Source organism: Oreochromis aureus, linkage group 15, assembly GCF_013358895.1.
Source record: "Oreochromis aureus strain Israel breed Guangdong linkage group 15, ZZ_aureus, whole genome shotgun sequence".
NCBI lineage: Eukaryota > Metazoa > Chordata > Actinopteri > Cichliformes > Cichlidae > Oreochromis > Oreochromis aureus.
The window spans coordinates 4,067,413-4,085,943 of NC_052956.1; the positions used below are offsets into that span (position 1 = coordinate 4,067,413).

Consider the following 18,531-nt stretch of genomic DNA (forward strand, 5'->3'; position numbering starts at 1 on the left):
TATCTGACCAGAATAACACAGGCCCATAACACAAGATTACTTACCTACTGAGTGTATTTCTAACAACATTAAACTAATGAGATGGCTACAGGCTAAACAAATAGCAATCACGGTTCGAGACTGCTCGAAAGATCAGAAACCAAAATCTCATCAAGAAACATTTTCAACAGAGAAACGAATGAGATGTAAACAGAGCGAAATCAAAATGCCAGTGATGCCGTCCATCAACATAAACCTTCAAGCAAATGATAATGATGTATGTTTGGCGGTCCCTTGATCGATATAAAGGCTGTACTGATGTGAGACTCTGGCTGATAACGATGTTTAAAACGACAACATGAATACTTATGACAGACAGTTTTTTCTTTGTTTTGGTTTTTTTTTTCTTTCTGATTTTGGACACATTTAAAATTTATAAAAGTGGACCCCAGACGCTGTTTTGCGGTCATCTTGTCCATCTTATCCAGCATCATCAGTGCTCGGCCAATGAATCGTTCAGTTTATCAGCATGCTCTTACTGTACTAGTTGTGTCTGCTGCATTTGGGTTATACGAGGGCTGGTGAAGAAATTCCAGCTACCACTACCGTTAAATATCAGGGGAGGATGGATTAAAAATTTCATAGTAAGGGATTAGTCCATGCAGCAAAATCCATATGTTTCAGCAGCCTATCTGTGGGAAGATACTTTCTGAGTCATGTGTTAGGAGATAAAAAATTCCAGCTTTAGTGCACGTATAAAGTCTATAAAATCCTCACTAACCTTAATAACAGGTTGTAACATTAATGTGCAAACGTTTAGCTGCAGCATTAAAGCATTTACACATACACAAATCCATCCATCTATACATTTTTAAAAGCACAGCCCTCATGTGGATCACATAGAAGAAGTGTGAAACTCTTTTTAACTCATTATTGAAGCCAGCGATGTCATTTCAGCTTTATAAACTGTGCAAAGTAATGTCACCTCTCTTTTTATGTCAATAATGAGGACGTGCAACTATGCTGTTTGCATAAATGGTAAATGGTAAATGGACTGATTCTTATATAGCGCTTTTCTACTCTGCCGGAGTACTCAAAGCACTCTATACAACATGCCTCATTCACCCATTCACACACACTCATACAAGCACTTCTAAACACAAGTGCAACTAATAAACATTCACACACATTCACACTCCGATGAACGCATCAGAGGGCAATTTGGGGTTAATATCTTGCCCAAGGATATTTGGCATGCAGACTGGGGAAGCCAGGAATCGAACCACCAACCTTCCAGTCAGTAGCTGATCTGCTCTACCGCCTGAGCCACAGCCAGCAATAAGCATTGCTGAATTGTCCCCAGGCAAAAGCAGCTGGACGACAGTATTTCAGTTCAGTGTGGGCAGAAAAGTCGTGTGTTCTGGACGATTCTGGCAGATTGAAACCTGCAGGGTGACTTAACGCAATGTAAAAGATGAGATTAATAAAATGGCACAGCATGTGCCTTTTAAGGACGTCCCTTATATGCAAGGGTATAGCTAAGACTGCTTGTCCAGCTAAAATGTTCTGGTTGGAACTTCAAGCGCTCCGCAATTTCGATGCAAATACATTCAAATAAACAGAATAGTGAAGCAAGGAAGTCTCATCCAGAACTGAGCATCACACACTAAATGATTTAGGACATGTACACATACTCCTTTGATCCCCAAGTACACCAAATATTAGATGTCTCTCTTTTAATATGCAGTCCGCTTTAAGAAAACATTGGTGGTACTGGTGGCACACATATACCCACAGATATGTCAGAAAAGGTGCAGTTTTTTAAATGATGAGTAAATAACACAAAACCTCCACCAAGGCCATTGCACCTTTTTGCTATTTTAAGGCAAGCGTTGAGAATTTGCACGAGTATTTCCTTTACCTGTGCTCCACCTCTCCACCAAGTTTTATGGAATTTGGCCTTGCTGTGTGAGCCTACAGTAACTTTCCTGACAGGCACCAGGCCTCAGCTCTTGCCTCGACCTGCTCGGACGCTACGATGCTCGCTGGAATAATAGAATCGCTCCATTTGAACAAAGTCTGTTTAGTTATCAACCAGTAAATTGACTCTCATTGATATTCTAAGCAAAAAATACTTTGGAAAAACGACTAGCATGCTGAGTGAAACTGAGCTTTTCCCTGACATTCACAATACTGTTCATCAGCCGGAGACACAATGGCTCTGTTTGATAATTACATCCAATTCAACATCTGTGACAGGAGCACAAAACGTACGTTAAATTAAGTTTAAAAAAATAATTAAAGGGATAACAGAGCATAGGTCTACATTAGCAACGGTTCATTGTTCCATGTGGTTAGCTTTGCATGGACAATGCAGCCAGATGGCCCTTTTTGGATGTCAGCATTTACCCTACACGCATATGTACACCTGCACATATACACGCGCAAATCTGACCAGTGTGTTTATGCAGAGAGCCAGCCTCCGAACACTGGAAACCAATATAGTCCACTAGCTTTTTAGTGTATATGTGGACAGAGCAGGGACACGGGTCCCGTGGAGAGCGAGCTACAGCCATCCATCAGACTCTTTGTGACCACCAACAGCTTTGATGAAAGATGACAGAGAGGCAGAGAGCAAGTGAGGACAGTACGCAGCCAGGAAGAAGATAGAGAGACAGGCTCCCATAGTGATGGCCAGTTCTTAAGGCTTCTGTATCTTTTGTAGGCCACTATTAAAGCAGAACCCAGACTACGTATTTCCATTTCTAAACTGTGCTGGTCTCTACTGCCTACATTACAAAGGACTGTCAGGAGCAAAACAAAGCAGAGTAAATCCCTGAATAAGGGTGGCACCTTGGGAAATAACCACACAGTTGTTGCTGTGCACGCACACGCTCACACTCGTGCACGCACTCCCCCATATGCTGTATGTTTAAACAAGTGTGCACTCAGATGCAATGCAAAGTAGTTAATTGCTATGGCAGCCATTGAATGATGACAACGGCCACGGTGGGAGTTGGCGAGACTTTGTCTGAATGTATGTAATTATTCAGCTGCACAAAAGGAAGGGCCGATGCGGTGCCAAAGCAGATTCACTGTGTCTGTGGTCAGTGTATTCAGCGGGGAATCTAATGATGTGCACTTGTGGGCTAAATTACCAGAGCATTGTTTACCTCTGCTCTTACAGAGCAGATTCCACCAAGAGCAAGAGACCGAGAAGTCCAAGTTAAAGAAAATGATCTGACAGTGAGGAGGAATGTAGAGAGAAGATGAATGGTATCCATGGAAGCGGAGGCTGGGGAGAGGCTAAAATGTCTAACTCCTTTTTGGTAAAGGCCTCTCTCTTCACACGTTGCTGACAGCCAGCTTGCTAGCAAATCCCAAGACGAAGGGGTGGAAAACACAAACTGTACAGCTCTTGACTATACCACTCAAGACACTTTCAAGCTGCAGTTATTTTCTAAACACAAATACAACGTATAATCAAATCAGGAATGAATGCACCTAAGTCACTTGAGGCCTTAATAAAATAGCTTTATAATACAGTTTGGATTAAATATCATGGTCACAATGCAGCGAGAAGAGATTGCTTTTAATCTTTGACGGCAGTTCACCATCTTTTGCTTCTGATCTACCCCAACAGCCTTGTTACACTCGAACTGCTCCTTTGTCTTCAACACTCCTTCTAATGAATTTCATTTCAGCTTAATATTTCTCCACAATTTTTATTTAACTATTAGCTGGATATTTTTTAACCTACTTCCCTTAATATCCACTTATTTTATTATGCTTACTGGCCAATTTACTTAATATATTTAGCTAACACTCTGCCATGCTAGGCTACTTTTTTCAATACATGCTAACCGCTCCATACTGTTTGCTAACAGTTTAACTGCTAGCCTCACTTTTACATCACCTGTCTACTCCATTTCAACTGTTTATTAATTGTTTAGTTAGATAACAATTTCATCTGTTAATCCATACTGTTAATTGCTAGTCATACTTTTCCAAATAATTTACAGTGTTATATTCATAACTTTATTTTATAGCCACATTAGCTGTTTAGCTAGCTGGCTAACAATTTCTGTTGTTAACTGCTGTTAAATTGCTATCCACAATATGCATTAACTGCTAGATAGGTAACAGCTTATATATTATATTGGGCTAACAATTTCAGCTTTTAATACATAACTAGGAAATTTACTAAGATGTTCCACCTCTGATCAGAGAGGCTTCTTCAGTACTAAAACATGAGATTTGAAAATTCTTCAAAAAACTCTAGCTCTTAACACAACTTTATGTTCATATTTTTACCTGACTACCATATTAGGTGTGTATCTATTATATTTGGCTAACAATATTAATTGTTAATCCACGATGGTACCTAGCAATTCAACTGCTAGCCAAAAATGACCTTTTACTAATTTTGCTGACTACTGTGTAAACTATCAGTTATAATTTTTGCAAAACAAATTAATTTGTTTATCTATATAATGTATTAAAGTAACTAACAAAATATATATTTATGCATTCTTTTTAGATGCTGTTTTGTACTGCTCGTACATTAATTTTAATTATCCGTTAACGCATCTGTGCAAACTTGTTCGCGTCCACTTAATTCATTTATTATTTGTAACAGCTAAGCTAAATCTTTCCCACTGGTTAATGCAGAAATATCGCCTGGGACACTGGGAAATCAATGACCTACAATGTCAATATATACTGATATGGTATATAATAATGTGGTTCCCTTTGTTTGCTCGTTTCCAGAACACTACAAATCATCACCTGAAAGTAGAACCTATCTGAGTCACCTGTCAGAGATCATTTAAATAATGTAAGAAAAAAAATGACTAAGGAGGCAAAAGCAGGACAAGGCAGCAATTTGGCAGAGAGAGAAAATGAAGATGGAAGGAAAATGGTTTGGCAAGAATGTGCAGAGAGAGCAGCAAAACTGGAGTGAGGGATAAAGGTAAAGAGCAAAAGAGGCTGCAGAGAGAAAGAACAGAGGGGGTTTGAGGAGCTGAGACAGTTGAACCATGAAGACAGGCGTGCCAGTGCAGAAATGTTTGGGAAAAAAAGTGGGAGGGAAGAACTGGAAGACACACAGAGCGAGAGAAGAAAGCAGAAGAGTCTCAAAAGCATGGAAAAAGTTAGATATTACATCCAGTTGGGGAGTCATCACAGATTGAAAAGTTGACACAGTGAGAGGAAAGAAAGCCTGACAGAGCAGTAAAAGAGATCGAGAGCTGTCCAAGAGGAGTCAGAGGGAAGCAGGTGTCCCAGCATCCATTTGGATGAGCCTCTTACCTTGGCTGATGCCGGAGCCACCGATCCTGCTGCCGAGATGCCTCGCTTGACCACTAAGTCGCTGCTCGATGTTGTCACGGCAACTGTAACTGGAGTTGGAAGAAGGGAGGGGATGACTGGGAGGGGAAGGAGCCCCGGACGGTTGTTGCCGTTGACAACGGCAGAGGCACAGCTATGATTGGCTCCTCCATTGTGGAGGCCAGAAGGACGGATGTCTCTCCGCTCCCAGGGTGCCCGGTAGTCCCTCTCAAAGCGATGGTGGTGGCGTGACATCACTTCCTCTTCCTCTCAGAGGGAACAACAGGGGCAGGCCTGCGTGAAACGGGAAGAGGGTAAAGGTCATTTCAACCACGAAGTGCAAGCGGCAGCGAGCGATTCAGACACGAATAGAATAAAAGTTTCTGGGAAAAAACAAAGAACAGAGCGACACGTAAAGAGTGAAACACTCAGTCAGTAAATTAAGGAGAGAACATGTTGACATGAAGGTGTAAATGCTCACAGCATCTGCTCCCAGCGCACCTGACTGACGCGAACACACTGCGGTTCATTTGTTGCCTCTAATTCCTATTCTCCCAGTCATTAACGAGGACTGCGACAAGAGGGAGAGAAATGAGCGCCGCTGAGCAGCTCTATAAAAAACACCATCAGTGCCAAACACCATAAGGAGCCAAATGTGTTATGTGAGGCGTCTAGGCGCGGCAACGACAGGTTCAAACAAAATGGCTGAGTCAGACGCAAGCAGGTACACGCTCAGTTCAAGTTGTCCTGAGGGCGGCGTGAGCAGTAACACGACCTTGCGGTCAAAACTCATTCATCTGAATAGATAAATACCCGCGTCACCCCCCACACCCCAATTACAGCTCATCTCATACATCTAATGGCTGGTTAATTCAATCAGATTGCCCTTGAAGTGCATTGGAGGGTTCTCCCTTTTTCGAGCACAGCAGGCTGCGATAGGCTAAGAGGTGACAGCGAGCTGGAATTACATCAGAATGGAGCACGGCGCTATTGTGCAGCAGGAGCAGCGTATCACTCTTCTATTATGTCATAAATCAAAGTGGTACGGGATCTGAGCAGTGAAATCCATCACTGATGGGTTTGTAGCGCATTGTACTCAACCTCACCAAAGGCACGTTATGCTTCCCAAAGCCCTTGATAACAGATGAAATAAATATATAACAAGCTCACACCAGGTTCAGCGAGCCCCATGCAAAATCCCCTGGTCTGCAAGGAGAGAATGACAGCGGATGATAAGTCTTTATTCTGCACGCTGGGGTCTGTCACGCTGCTTCTTAGCCTCACAGAGGAGGGAACGCCTTGAAATGCCGGCTTCTCTGTGAGTATCTCTGTGTGTGCGCGCTAGTGTACAAAAGCAGCATATACTACAACTGAATGTGTTTAAGCCCAGCCGTGCAGTATAAGAGTCCACGAGGAAGCTGCAAATGAAAGGTTCTCTACAAAGCTTTGATGGAAGCGATACACCAAGCAGCCTGCGGTGGGAGCACTGGCCCTACTGTAACTTTAGCTGCTGTGACCATCCATTTATTTATCCACTACAACCCTCTCTTTCTTTCTTTCTTTATGTTTTTATCGTCTGTATTTTCTTATGTTATATATACACCCACCTCTCTCAATCCTCAGTTCATTTCATTCCCCTCTCTAATACAAGGTCTACTCTGTGCAAACACAGCAAGCTGATCCATGGCGACAGAGTCAGACGGAGCAACTGAACGCTTCGGGACGACTCTGTCACGCTCTCTTCTCACTCTCTCCGCAATAACCTTACTCCTTCTCCATAGTAACCCCTTTTAATAACCTCAAATTTTCCAATAGAATAAGCTCGAATTATCTCTAAAAATATGTACAGAGAGACTAACAAGGTTCTAGGCCAGTGGAACAATGGCAGAGTTAGAGCCAGGTAATATTCTCTTATCTCCCGAGCTCCACACCTCAGCAAAGAAATAAGAGGGCAGTCAGAAAAATTCCTCCACATGAAAACAGTGGAAGAAAAAGCAGAAAAAAAGGGACATTATCTCCACAAAAGTCAGAATCGAGGGCAAGAGTGCATTTGCTTTCACAATTTCTTTTTATCAGCGCTTTTCAGATGTGAAGTGGAGACATGCATCCACTGTGCTATTGAGTCTAGATGGTGATTCAGTGGAAAACAGAGTGTGTTTTGTCTCCCTGTAAACCTCTTAGGACATCGGTGCACTTGAGAACAAATCAATCCATTTGATTATGCAGAAAAGGCATTGAACAAGTTTGCATGTACTCACACAAGCAAGCTCTGTGGAACAAACCTCACTAAGGTAGCACCACACAGCACAGGATAGAGGAATGAAAAAAGCAAAGTCGCCTCCTTTGCCGTCTTCTATTTATCGCTAACAGCTAAAATTCAAAACGTGAACAAAGTTATTCAAATACCTTCTGGAGCGCTGTGGGGATTATCCAGTGCCCATTTCAATAAAAACATTTTTTTTTCCAAAATTAGTCCTGTTAAGAGAAATGCAAGAAATAGTTTGATGGAATATTTTGATCTGGCACTTCTCAGTTATTTGTAGCCAAGGCTGAGGAAACAAGACATGAACTTCAGGGTCAAGGGTTAAGGTTTTAAACACATAAAGTAGCTCAAGTATTTCACAGTTTTCAAATCATATGAATGTCAAATCAAAAAATGGGTAAAAATGAGTAACATGATGAGAATGTAAGGTTATCCACTGAATTCCGTATTTTAAATAAGGTGCAACAACAAATTGATGAGAAAGTCAAAATAACTTCTGTAAGAACATTTACACTAATTCAAGTATCCATCCATCCTCTGTTGCTTACTGGATCTGTTATGGAGGCAGGAGTCTAACCACAGACTCCCAGAACTTGCCAACCCCGACCACCTCCTTCCTCTCTTCCACAGACATTCCCAGGCCAGAGATGTAATCTTTCCAGTTTGTCCTGGATCTGCCCTGGGAACATGCCCACCATCCTAGTCAGATGCCCAAACCACCTTAATTGGCTCCTTTTGATATAGAGTAGCTCTACACAGAAAACCCTTATGAGGAAATTAAAAACTCAAGAGACACAACCGTACCCAGGGCAGGGTGGACGGGCCCTGGGGCAGGGGCTCAAGGACAAGCGCCTGCTGGCAGGGCTTTAGCCCATGGGGCCTGGTTGGAGCTAGCCTGAAAGAGCTACAAGAGGGGCTGTAGGGGTTTGGTGCACTGCAGAAGTGCCAGTCAGGGGCAGAGGTCCTTGCAGTCCAATCCCAGGCAGTGTTATAATTAATGTTTTGATATAAATACAATTCAAACAAATTTAAAACCATGTTATAAACAGCTTTTGTAAAGGGTGTACTGTACTAATGTGATTTTTTTTTTATGTTAAAATGACTGAAAATATTCAATGTAACGTTTCTTTGACATGCTCATTATTCTGAAGAGTTGACAGTGCAGCAACGTAGTTTCTGCATGCCTGCATCAAAGAGTCTGCATTAAAGTGGTCCAGGTTAGACGCAGTGAAAGCTCCTGTCTCGTGCTCGTGATGCAACTTTTTAACTGCTACAACGTGTTAATTTAAAGCATTAAAAGCTCAAATTCAACTTTTGCAGATGTGAAAAACTTTTGGTTTTATTTTATTTTATTTACCATTATTTTGTTAGCATATGTAGAGCTGCAAGAAGGCTAAGCTGTTACAAAATGGCTCAATTTAGTGAAGATTTGTGATATCTGACACTTGGGTCAGGGGTCACTCTCCTGGTGAGGGGCGCGATGAAGAAGACTACATTTCTCCTTTCAGTGGGCTGTTTAATATGTCTGTGTAAAGGCACAAGTGAATGAAAAACACAATGAAGCATCAGCGCCTGCGAGTTGATTAATTAGAAAAGGTTAAATGTAGAACTCGGGATACAGAAAAGAATTAGTCACTATGAAACAAATGCAGTCCTTCATGATTGACAGCATTGCTCATGAGGGGGCTTCTGCACAACAGAACAACTGCAGAACAATTAAAGGGTTAGCTCCGTTTTGTATAAACAGTATGCAAAGCTGCTATTTTCTCATGTCTCATATAACATCACGGCTCCTAATCGGAGGTCTGTGTGCTCCACATTTCCTTTCTTACTTTAGATAGCGAACGTAAACATCCAGCTTAGCATCATCGAGCACCTCATACACATGACAAACGCTTCTGTTGTTTTCTAGAGGAGACTCTCACATTACCATGCTTCCCATTCTATCACTCACCCAAGTGGCATTTTCAGATTCTTGGCTCTACATTTCAATATCTGCACAATCCTCTAAGTGAATTCCTGTCATCCTGGCACTATGCATGTCAGTATGTACTGTGGAACTGGAGGCTGGCAACAGATCCCTGCAGAACGAGTGTCACCGAGACAAATCCCACTACATTTATGGTCCTCGGTGAACAGAAGGATTTAAGCTACTAATTACAGAGACTTAAATTCCCTCCACGGCTACGTTTCTGCCACTGCTTTAAAGTCTGCGTGTGCGTGCGAGCCCACGTTGGCTCGAGCCTGAGAGAGTGTGCGCTCTGTGTGTGTTTTGGGTTTGTTTTTTAGGTTAAGTACAAGAAGGCGATAAAGGAAATGTCGCTCTCAGAGGCCCCCGTGGAAACCAACACCCCACACACCTGTGGACTCTGCCAGACCAGATAAACACTTGAATGCATCACATCTCCAATGACACTCGGCTCTGCACCGCTCCACTCTGGGGAGATGGTGCCAATGAAGATTTGCCCATTTTCTTTCACATCCAATGAAGTCACTGTCAAACTCTGGACGAGACGACGCCGTTTCAAGAGGAGGGCTGATAACCTTCGCTGCGAGGCTCACGTGTTTAAAGTCAATCTAAGAGCTTTTTTTTAAAGTTCATAAGATATAATGACAGCACTTCAGTCATACCCTACAGCAATTAATGAGGCTCTTCAGCTCCTGCAATCCTGTCAGCATGTTAATAATCTAACCTGAGGGTATCAGAGTTTCCCACGCCAAATGCTATTTTCTGACTAAAAACAGCTGATGATCTCTTCTGTAAGATGAGAAAAAAACAAAAATGAGTACAATTACTAATCCTCTGGAAGCCCAAATAGCAACAAAAATGCTTTGGTTTCCAGCGTGAGCAAAGGGATTCGAGAAAGTAACACAATTACTATGTCAGCAATCGAGCCTAATGAGCTGACTGACTCGGATTCTCCGTTGTGTTGTCACATCATTGAGTGTAAGGCTGTCAGCTGCAGTGGAAGCGCAGTGTGTTGGTGGCTGGGCGCTACTTTTTCCCCCCCAATAAAAGAAATACTGATGAATCAGAACCCAAATTTCAGCCAGCTCCACATGTACGTGCCACAGATACAGAGATCAGATTACATTCCCCAGCGAAACGAGGAGTTTACGACAACTTTAGATTCTTAAGCAGCAACGGTTTGGGGGGAAAAACAAAAAAAAAAAGTTGTCTGGCAGGTTGGGAATGTGAGACACACACCCTTTAGAGCAGCATCTGTCACTCCGAGGCGGCACACAGCATGTTGGGGTGCGCGTGACAGAACTGCGTTAACAAAGCCATGTGGGAATGAGCGGGGAGCCACAGATAGACGTGAGGAAAGAGGCAGCGTAACAGATGGACAGAACGCAGCGCCGACGGAGAGACAGCCAGACAGTGTGAGAGAGAGCGAGCAAACGAGATATAACAGCAGTAAAGCGTGCGTGCGTTTGTGAGTGTGTGCGTGCGCGACACGCAGCCTGAAATAGAGAGAAGGGTGTTAAGGATGGGGATCAGGGTGGAGTGGGGCGGGTGGTGTGTCATACGTCTGTTCTGGGGTGTGATGTTTGCTTTGCTAGCACATTCTGCCCTGTGTTTAATACCACCCAGCAGTTCCTCCTGCTACAGATACTCCCCAAGAGGGAGGGCTCCATTTCCAATCTGTAGTAGTGTTTATTTCTATTGACCCAGTGACAGCCCAGCTTTCACCGTGCTCGCGCACAAACAGCCACGTGCTAGACTCACGAGGCTGCGCTAATGATCGGTCCGTCCATCAGCGAGGCTGGATGGTACAAACGAGGGCTGGGGATAGATGGCATGCTGCAACTTTATGAGGACAAGATATTGCTGTAAATGAGCGGCCCTGTGGGAGACACGCACAGAGTATAGAGTAACTACGGCAGGTGCACACACGCCACATACACAGCAATCATAAATGTGCTGACAGTCCCTCCAGGACGACGGAGGTATTCACCCTGATATTTAAATAATGGGAGAGACTGTTGGTACAGGAATAGCCCGAAGCGCAGCGAGCCAGAGTCTCGGGCCTTTAAAATTCTCCTTCACAGCTAGAGTCCGTCCCAGATGATGAGTCACGCCCGATGATGAAGATACAGCGCTGTCTTAAATTGGATGTTTCGCTGCCATTACACACACACCTGCCTATAAAAGCATTCCCGCACAAGCCTTATTAATTAGGCAATGTGCTAGAACCTAAATTGGATGGGAGAGAGTTAATACGTTCTTGGTGGGGGAGAATTTTTCTTTCCAGCATTTTTAGGATTCTTTTTGTCTTTTTTCCCCACCTTGATGAAGCAAACTGACTTTCCGGGAAAGAAAGAGGGCTTCCTGGGTATTTTTAGCTTTCCTTCTTAAGGACGTGAACAGGAGAAAACCTAATTGATGTTCCAGGAGAAGAGGTGGAAAAAACCCGCTAGAACAACAGAGCAGAACCCAGAGGAAAGGCAAACACAGGAAAGGAACAATTAGGTTGAGTGTGTATTTCATGTCCTTAAACACTGTGAGTGTGGAGGTGAGTTATGGGGGGATGTAGAGAGGGGTGAGGAAAGGGCCATCTTTAGAAATGAGAGGAAAAGACAAATGTAGCTACACTGGAAACCTACAAGCCTATTGTTGGGATTGATTCTTAGCATTAGTAGGTTGAATTAATCCCAGCGGTTTGAGGGGAATTAGTACTTTGCTACTGTTCGCACACCTCATTAGTGGTCTGAGTGGAATCCAGAGACACCACACAGGCAGCAGCACATCATAAAAAAAGAAGAAAAAAAAATGCAGGGCTTCTCATAACAGAACCCACCAGCTTAAGCATCACAGAAACCAAAAATAGCTTCGGTTTGAGCAAATTAGAGGCATACAGGCCGGGTGTTACTTAAACAGCTGCCGCTACAGTCTTTGACAGGAAAATAAACCCAAACCACGAGGTAATCACCAGTCACTCCGAGCAAGACCGGGAACTAATCTGAATCCAGCACCTCACATTTCCTTATCTCATCTGCCTATTAGGATTTCCACGCAGGTTCAGAGACGATAGTGAGAGATGGCACTTTGTATATTAATCTGACACCTTGATGGATGAAATACTGGTGGGTGACATGCACACACTGCCTCGTTTTGTCTGAGACAGACACTTTCTGATCATCTCCTGTTTGATAAAGCATGCAAGCAAAGGCCAAATCATTCAAGGCGGATAAAAAAAAATTGGGATCAGGTGCATTAGGCAGACATAGAGAAGAGAAATAAAAAGGAAGTGGGGGCCAAGGGTTATTTTTTCTTGAGATTAAGAAATATTGCATATGCCGACACCACTGACAGCAAATTACCCTCTCCGTGTGCATCAGCACAATTCTTTTAGCACAGCATTAATAAGTAAAAGTTTCTAGCGACGTGGAAAGAAAAAAAGGGGAGGGGGGGGGCAGCTGCATGAGTGCGTGTGCAATGCATGTGTGTGTTTTGTGTGAAAGGGGGGTGTGGGTATGACATGATGCAAGGTTTTCTAAGCTGCTTGTTTACTGAGGTCTGAGCACACGGGATGTGTTTTTTGCTTCTGCATGATGAAAACAGCACGAGAGTCGCTCTTCTGTCCGAAAGCGTGCACATGCAGGGACGACTGCAAATATTGCAGCCGACTTGAGTTAGAAACACCCCAACGGTGTATGACTGTCAGCGGCCCGGGCGTGATGATTAGCCCAAGGAACAGAGAGAAAGCTGCTACCTCCACCACTGCACGCCGGCGCTCAGTTAATTAAAACACCGACTTTCAACAAAACGCCACATTATCACAACAGCAAGACACGGAGCTGGAGAAAAACCCCGAGGCAAGCGTGCACGCTTCCTTCCTACGTGCTGTTTTTTCTGTTTTGTTTTTTTTACTTGGTGCGGGAGCGGTGAATTTTCAGACGCCAATCACGCGCCGTGTTTGTATTTGTGTGTGCGTTCTGGGTGTATCCTCTGTGGCCCGTGGCAGCTGTCGCCTGTTCTCTCTCCCCGTCGCATCCTTTTCACGAGTTTCTCTGTTCTCTAAACAAAAACCAACAACGCCATCAAAACAAACAGCTCTCACGGCTACGCGCGCATTTACACACATATAAACACACACGCGCAGTCTTTAGGCTGCGGCATTACTGGAGCTACTGTAACATGCGTGTGACTTTGTGTGTCTGTGTGTGCGAGTGTGTAGGTCAGCTTTGGAAGCGGGACATGGAGAGCCAAGTGAAGGAACAGTGACTTAATTATCTAAATGGCTGCTGCGGAGATTACTGAGGGCAGTGAGCATCCATCTCTTTCAACACCACCAGCTTAGAGTGCACGGCCAAGGAGGGGAGATCAAGAGATATAGACATCAATAAGAGAGACAGACCAGCAATAAGAGAGTGAAAAAAGAGGGCAAGAGAATTAAACGAGAACAAGAGATAGGAGACAATGTGGAGGAGAGCGAGAGGAGTGGCTCCAGTGACAATGATTTACAATGGAGTAGTTTGTAAGCCGACTGGCCCCGCGGATATGTGGCTGCACCCTCAGCTACAGAGAGTTCGCCGGCAGCTGGGATCATGACATCACCTCTGTCGCCATGGCGACGCCTCGCATTTTCGATTTTACTCTTCCCATCATTACCATACAGATGCTTCGGGGCTGGATACTATCTTGACCCTGCCGTGAAGCATCAATGGCTCCATATTTCGCTCTTCCCATCGCTTACATGAGCGCGCATTATTGACTTTTGCGTGGCTAAGCGGTAACCGAGGTCATCCTCAGAGTGGAGGGCCTCGGGTTTGATCTTCCTTGTGCACAAGCGGCGTTTCCTTGAGCAAGTTCTGTTCCAGTGACCCCCTCCAGGTGGTTGATCCCGTAAACACAGAGCATCTAGAGGCTGAAGAGCAAATCATAAAGAAATAAAATGATTAATACTGTCACTGTGCATGTCAGTTACTACACGTTACTGTAATACTACAGACAAAAATCCAACAAATACCACCAGAACATACTTTTCCTTAGAGGAAATTTATTAAAAAGCCTTCGTTAAATTGTTCTCGTTAAGCCTCTTTTCTAGAGGCAATGAGCAGGAAATGACATCTTACACAGCCAACGTTTTCCTTCTTAAAACTTTAGTCCCTGACGGCACGGACAGTGGTAAAGAAAGCTTGTTTATGACAGGGAAACCCACTGGGTTGAATCCACAGACTGTCTGTGGAAAGAGAAAATGAATAACTAACACTGCCTCCAACAAATGCTGTCCATGAGCCACTGAACGTGACATACCGTCCTACAACTTCCCAAATCACACCGAACACTGAATTCCGTCCTTACTTGGACCCATCCCGGCTGAACTGTAGTCATTTTGTTTTTTCTCTTTTTGGTGATTTCCAGAAATTCAAGCCCAGGTTCTTTGGCTGATTGATGCTCTGCTGTTATGCTGGCTTGCTTTCCACCCTAGATGACATTAACAATGTGGTTGTACCATCCAGCTCCCTGGTGAGAACGTGGTGTACTGTTCAGAAGTGGAGACGCAGACACTCAGGCTCCATCCACACTAATACATTTTCATCTTAAGCGGTGTTTTTATGCCAAAGAGGAGGGACAAATAGCTGCCACACACACACATATATGTATATATATATATATATATATATATATATATATATATCACTGATTCAGAACACCATTCGCGGACAGTCTGGATCCCATATGCGTGTCTAACAGGGTTGGGCGATATGTAAAAATTTTGATGACTTTTTGATGGGTGGAGCAATGTAATCATGCACGGACTGATTTGCATGTTTACAACACAGAATAAGTCCAAACATGGACAAACTAATTTCTCAAAAAATTTAGGGCTGTCAGCATTAATGCGGCGTTAATGCGGTCATCACGCGATTAAAATTTTTAATGCGCTCAACCCATCTGGAGCGCAGAATGAACAAACTTTGGACAAACTGCCTGAAATGCGTTGCGTTAGTCGTGATGACGGCACGTTAACGCTGACAGGACTAAAAACAATATAAAGTCACCAATTTGGGATTTCTCTGGCTTTAAACCAGATGAAAGAGGTAAACCTAAGGATGTAACCAAGGCGGTGTGCCACTTGTGCAGACGTATAGTGCGAGCAAAGTACTCAAACATGAATAATTTGCATGAGCATGCACGTGTCCACCATCCGGCTGAGTATGTGACTATCACCAGCTTCTGCAGCTCCATCAACAAGCATTTGGGCGCACTCTGAGGAGGGTCCATTTGCTTGCAGATGAAAGAGGGTGCTGTTAAAACAGCGCTATTATTTTTTTCTGTTGACTCCTTCTATTAGCTCCATCATTATTAGCAAACTCAATTATGGGCAAACAAATAAATAAATCGCCCGTGTAAAAACGATCGCCGATGGGCTCAGCTTATCGTCGACAGTCGATATATTCGTCCAATTGCCCAACCCTAGTGTCTAATGTTCACAACTGCAAATACAGATAAGGGTCCGAGGCACCTGCAAACTCCTCGTTCCCTTTAATAAATGACTAGACTTTTGTCACATGACAGCCATCGAGACTTTCATCCACTTATCCAATTGAGGCTGGAGCTCAAGGCAGGGCACACCCTGGACAGGTTACCAGTTTATACATGAATTATGGCTAAATTAGAATCACTAGTTAACCAAACTCCATATCTCTGAACTGTGGGAGGACAGCATGCAAACTCCAGTGGTGGATTCAAACCCAGGACCTTTGTTGCTATGAGGCAACAGTGCTAACCACTGCACCACCACGCTGCCCCATCGCATGACAGACTCAATTAGCAGGCGAATGAGGGTGCCTGCAACACCATTTCCAAAAAAAGTCTCCTTTTCTGCCAGTTCAAATCAAAATGCAACCCCAGAGTTCTCAAATAAATAAATAAATGGATTTTAAATAAGTTTTAAAATGAAAACATATTAGTTTGGACATGGCCTCAGTCAAACTTCAATCTGGAAAAACCCACAAAAAGAGTCAAATGAAACGAACAGCAGTGTTTTCGGAACTCATGTAATTGCACGCTAATTTGTCTAATTGCAGTAATGGCATCGAAAGCGGATGGACCCAGTTTGCTGAAAATGTGAACGCATGCAAAGATTAATGTTGGGAAACAGGTTTAGATTATTGAGTTGTTCTGTTTATTTAGCGGCATAAACAGGGCCTTTTATAGATTTAAGTCAAAATGGAAGCGTACGGGGGAATATCTAATAAATCAAAGGCTGATGTTTCCTTCTTAGAGAGTCAATTACATTAAAGCTGAAGCAAAACAGAGTTCAGATGTGCTGAGCAACAAATTCCCAACCCAGTCAGCTCCAATACTTTCTATGATGATTAATGACAGAGAAATCAAGGCTAGCAGTATTTACCGCCAAGTGTGTTTCATGTCTTCATTGCTCTTACCTATTAAACGCAGACACGCGTATCAGTGCAGATATACTTATGAATGCAAGACAAGCACAAAACTTCTCTCGCTATAAGTCACACATGCATCATCTGAAACCCAGGTATACGCAAATGTACAGTCAGGACAGCACCCTCTGATTAAGCCAGGCCATCTGCTCGAGTCCCTCATCACCGCTGACGGCTGCTGCCTGTCCAGACCGGCTCCAGGCGAGCCACAAATCCCTCCCCACCGCCACCACCACCCCGTGTTATCCAACGGCATATTAATCTCCTCAAATCTCAACCTTTTCCAAAGGGCAGACCCAACGGTAATCTCAGTGCAGTTGTTCGAGGCAACATCATCTCTGGTCTCAAATACATGATTTTTTCACTTCTGTCTTAGATGACATGAGAAGTGAAAAAGAGGCAAGTATCTTCTTTGCTGCTCGTATGTTTCCCTTTCTCTCCACTTATCTCATGTCTCTAGGTGCTCTCTCTAAAAGCCATTCTCTGTCTCTGTCTATCGTTTCATATCTGTAGGAACACAGTAGCCTTTCAGAGCGCATGGTGAGTGGCGCCACAGCCTGGTCTGGCCCAGAGGAGCGGTTGAAGCGGTGTAGATTAATGGCCTGGGAGACAGCCTAGGCAAGTGGAATGAACAAATAGAGAGGCCACTGAAATGACCATAATGAAAAAAAGGAAGTGAGGCAAAGATAAAGAGAACGTATACTGTAGGAGAGGAAGGGACCTGGGGAATGTGTTCTATCGCTGTACAGTTTTATACCCGTGTCACACTGACAGCAGAGGTTGGATGGAAGTCAAACAATGCCCAGATTTAGTGAGGAGCCTTTGCTTTGGGGAATGGAAACTCTGTAACGTACTTTGACTGAGATTACATTCCGGAACATTTTCCTTTGGCTCGACAAGCGCGAAAAAGATGACAGAGAGAGAGAGGTGAATGGTCAGGTGAGAGACAAGAGCAACTTCAATTAAACTTGATGAAAACAAAAACTTTTCATAGACTAATCATTGGGCAAAATTTAATTGGAAAGGTTTTTATAATAATTAATCAACACAGCAACTTTTTAAGCAAAAAGATAAAGCACTGCTTTTGTCTGATGCCATTTTGACTGAAAGATGTAGCTGTATCACGAACGCTTTCCTACATATTTCAGGATGTCAGTGGGGCAGTTGGAGCTCTTGTTGACAGAGTTGGGACCATAATTGAGGGTGCAGAGAAATTATTTCAGAGAACTGACTTGGAACAGCATCGAGCTGTGTGTCTGATGTAAAATAGGATTATTTTATTATTCTATTCTATTCAGTAGCAGTTTGCGTTTTGAGCTAGAATTGCACCTGTTGCCAAAAGCAGTGGTCTGATTGGCCAGGTCTGTTTAATGGATCTAAAAAAGAATCTACAAAATTGAGCTTGATCCAAAAATAAACAAATGCTGCAAATTTGTCCAAGGAAATTATGCGGTTAGTGTGAACGACTGCATTAAGAGTAGATAAGTCTAAAAAACTGGCACGTATTAAATCCTAAGAACTCACAAATAGTTTGATAACAACTAGTAAATGGA

General features: G+C 43.4%; 1 protein-coding gene across 5 annotated transcripts in view; it reads right to left on the reverse strand.

Moving 5' to 3' along the window:
- The window catches only part of LOC116332312 (kelch-like protein 29), a 255,737-nt gene that overhangs the window by 164,072 nt on the left and 73,134 nt on the right, over positions 1–18,531 (reverse strand). For 4 of the 5 annotated variants that reach the window (XM_039599416.1, XM_039599414.1, XM_031755229.2 and 1 more), the window contains one exon: positions 5,290–5,601. In XM_039599416.1, coding sequence (XP_039455350.1) covers positions 5,290–5,562 — 273 coding nt within the window. In that variant the 5' untranslated portion in view covers positions 5,563–5,601. Of the gene's footprint in view, positions 1–5,289; positions 5,602–5,788; positions 5,808–18,531 lie in introns of those variants that run through there. The other variant, XM_039599417.1, reaches the window with a different exon arrangement.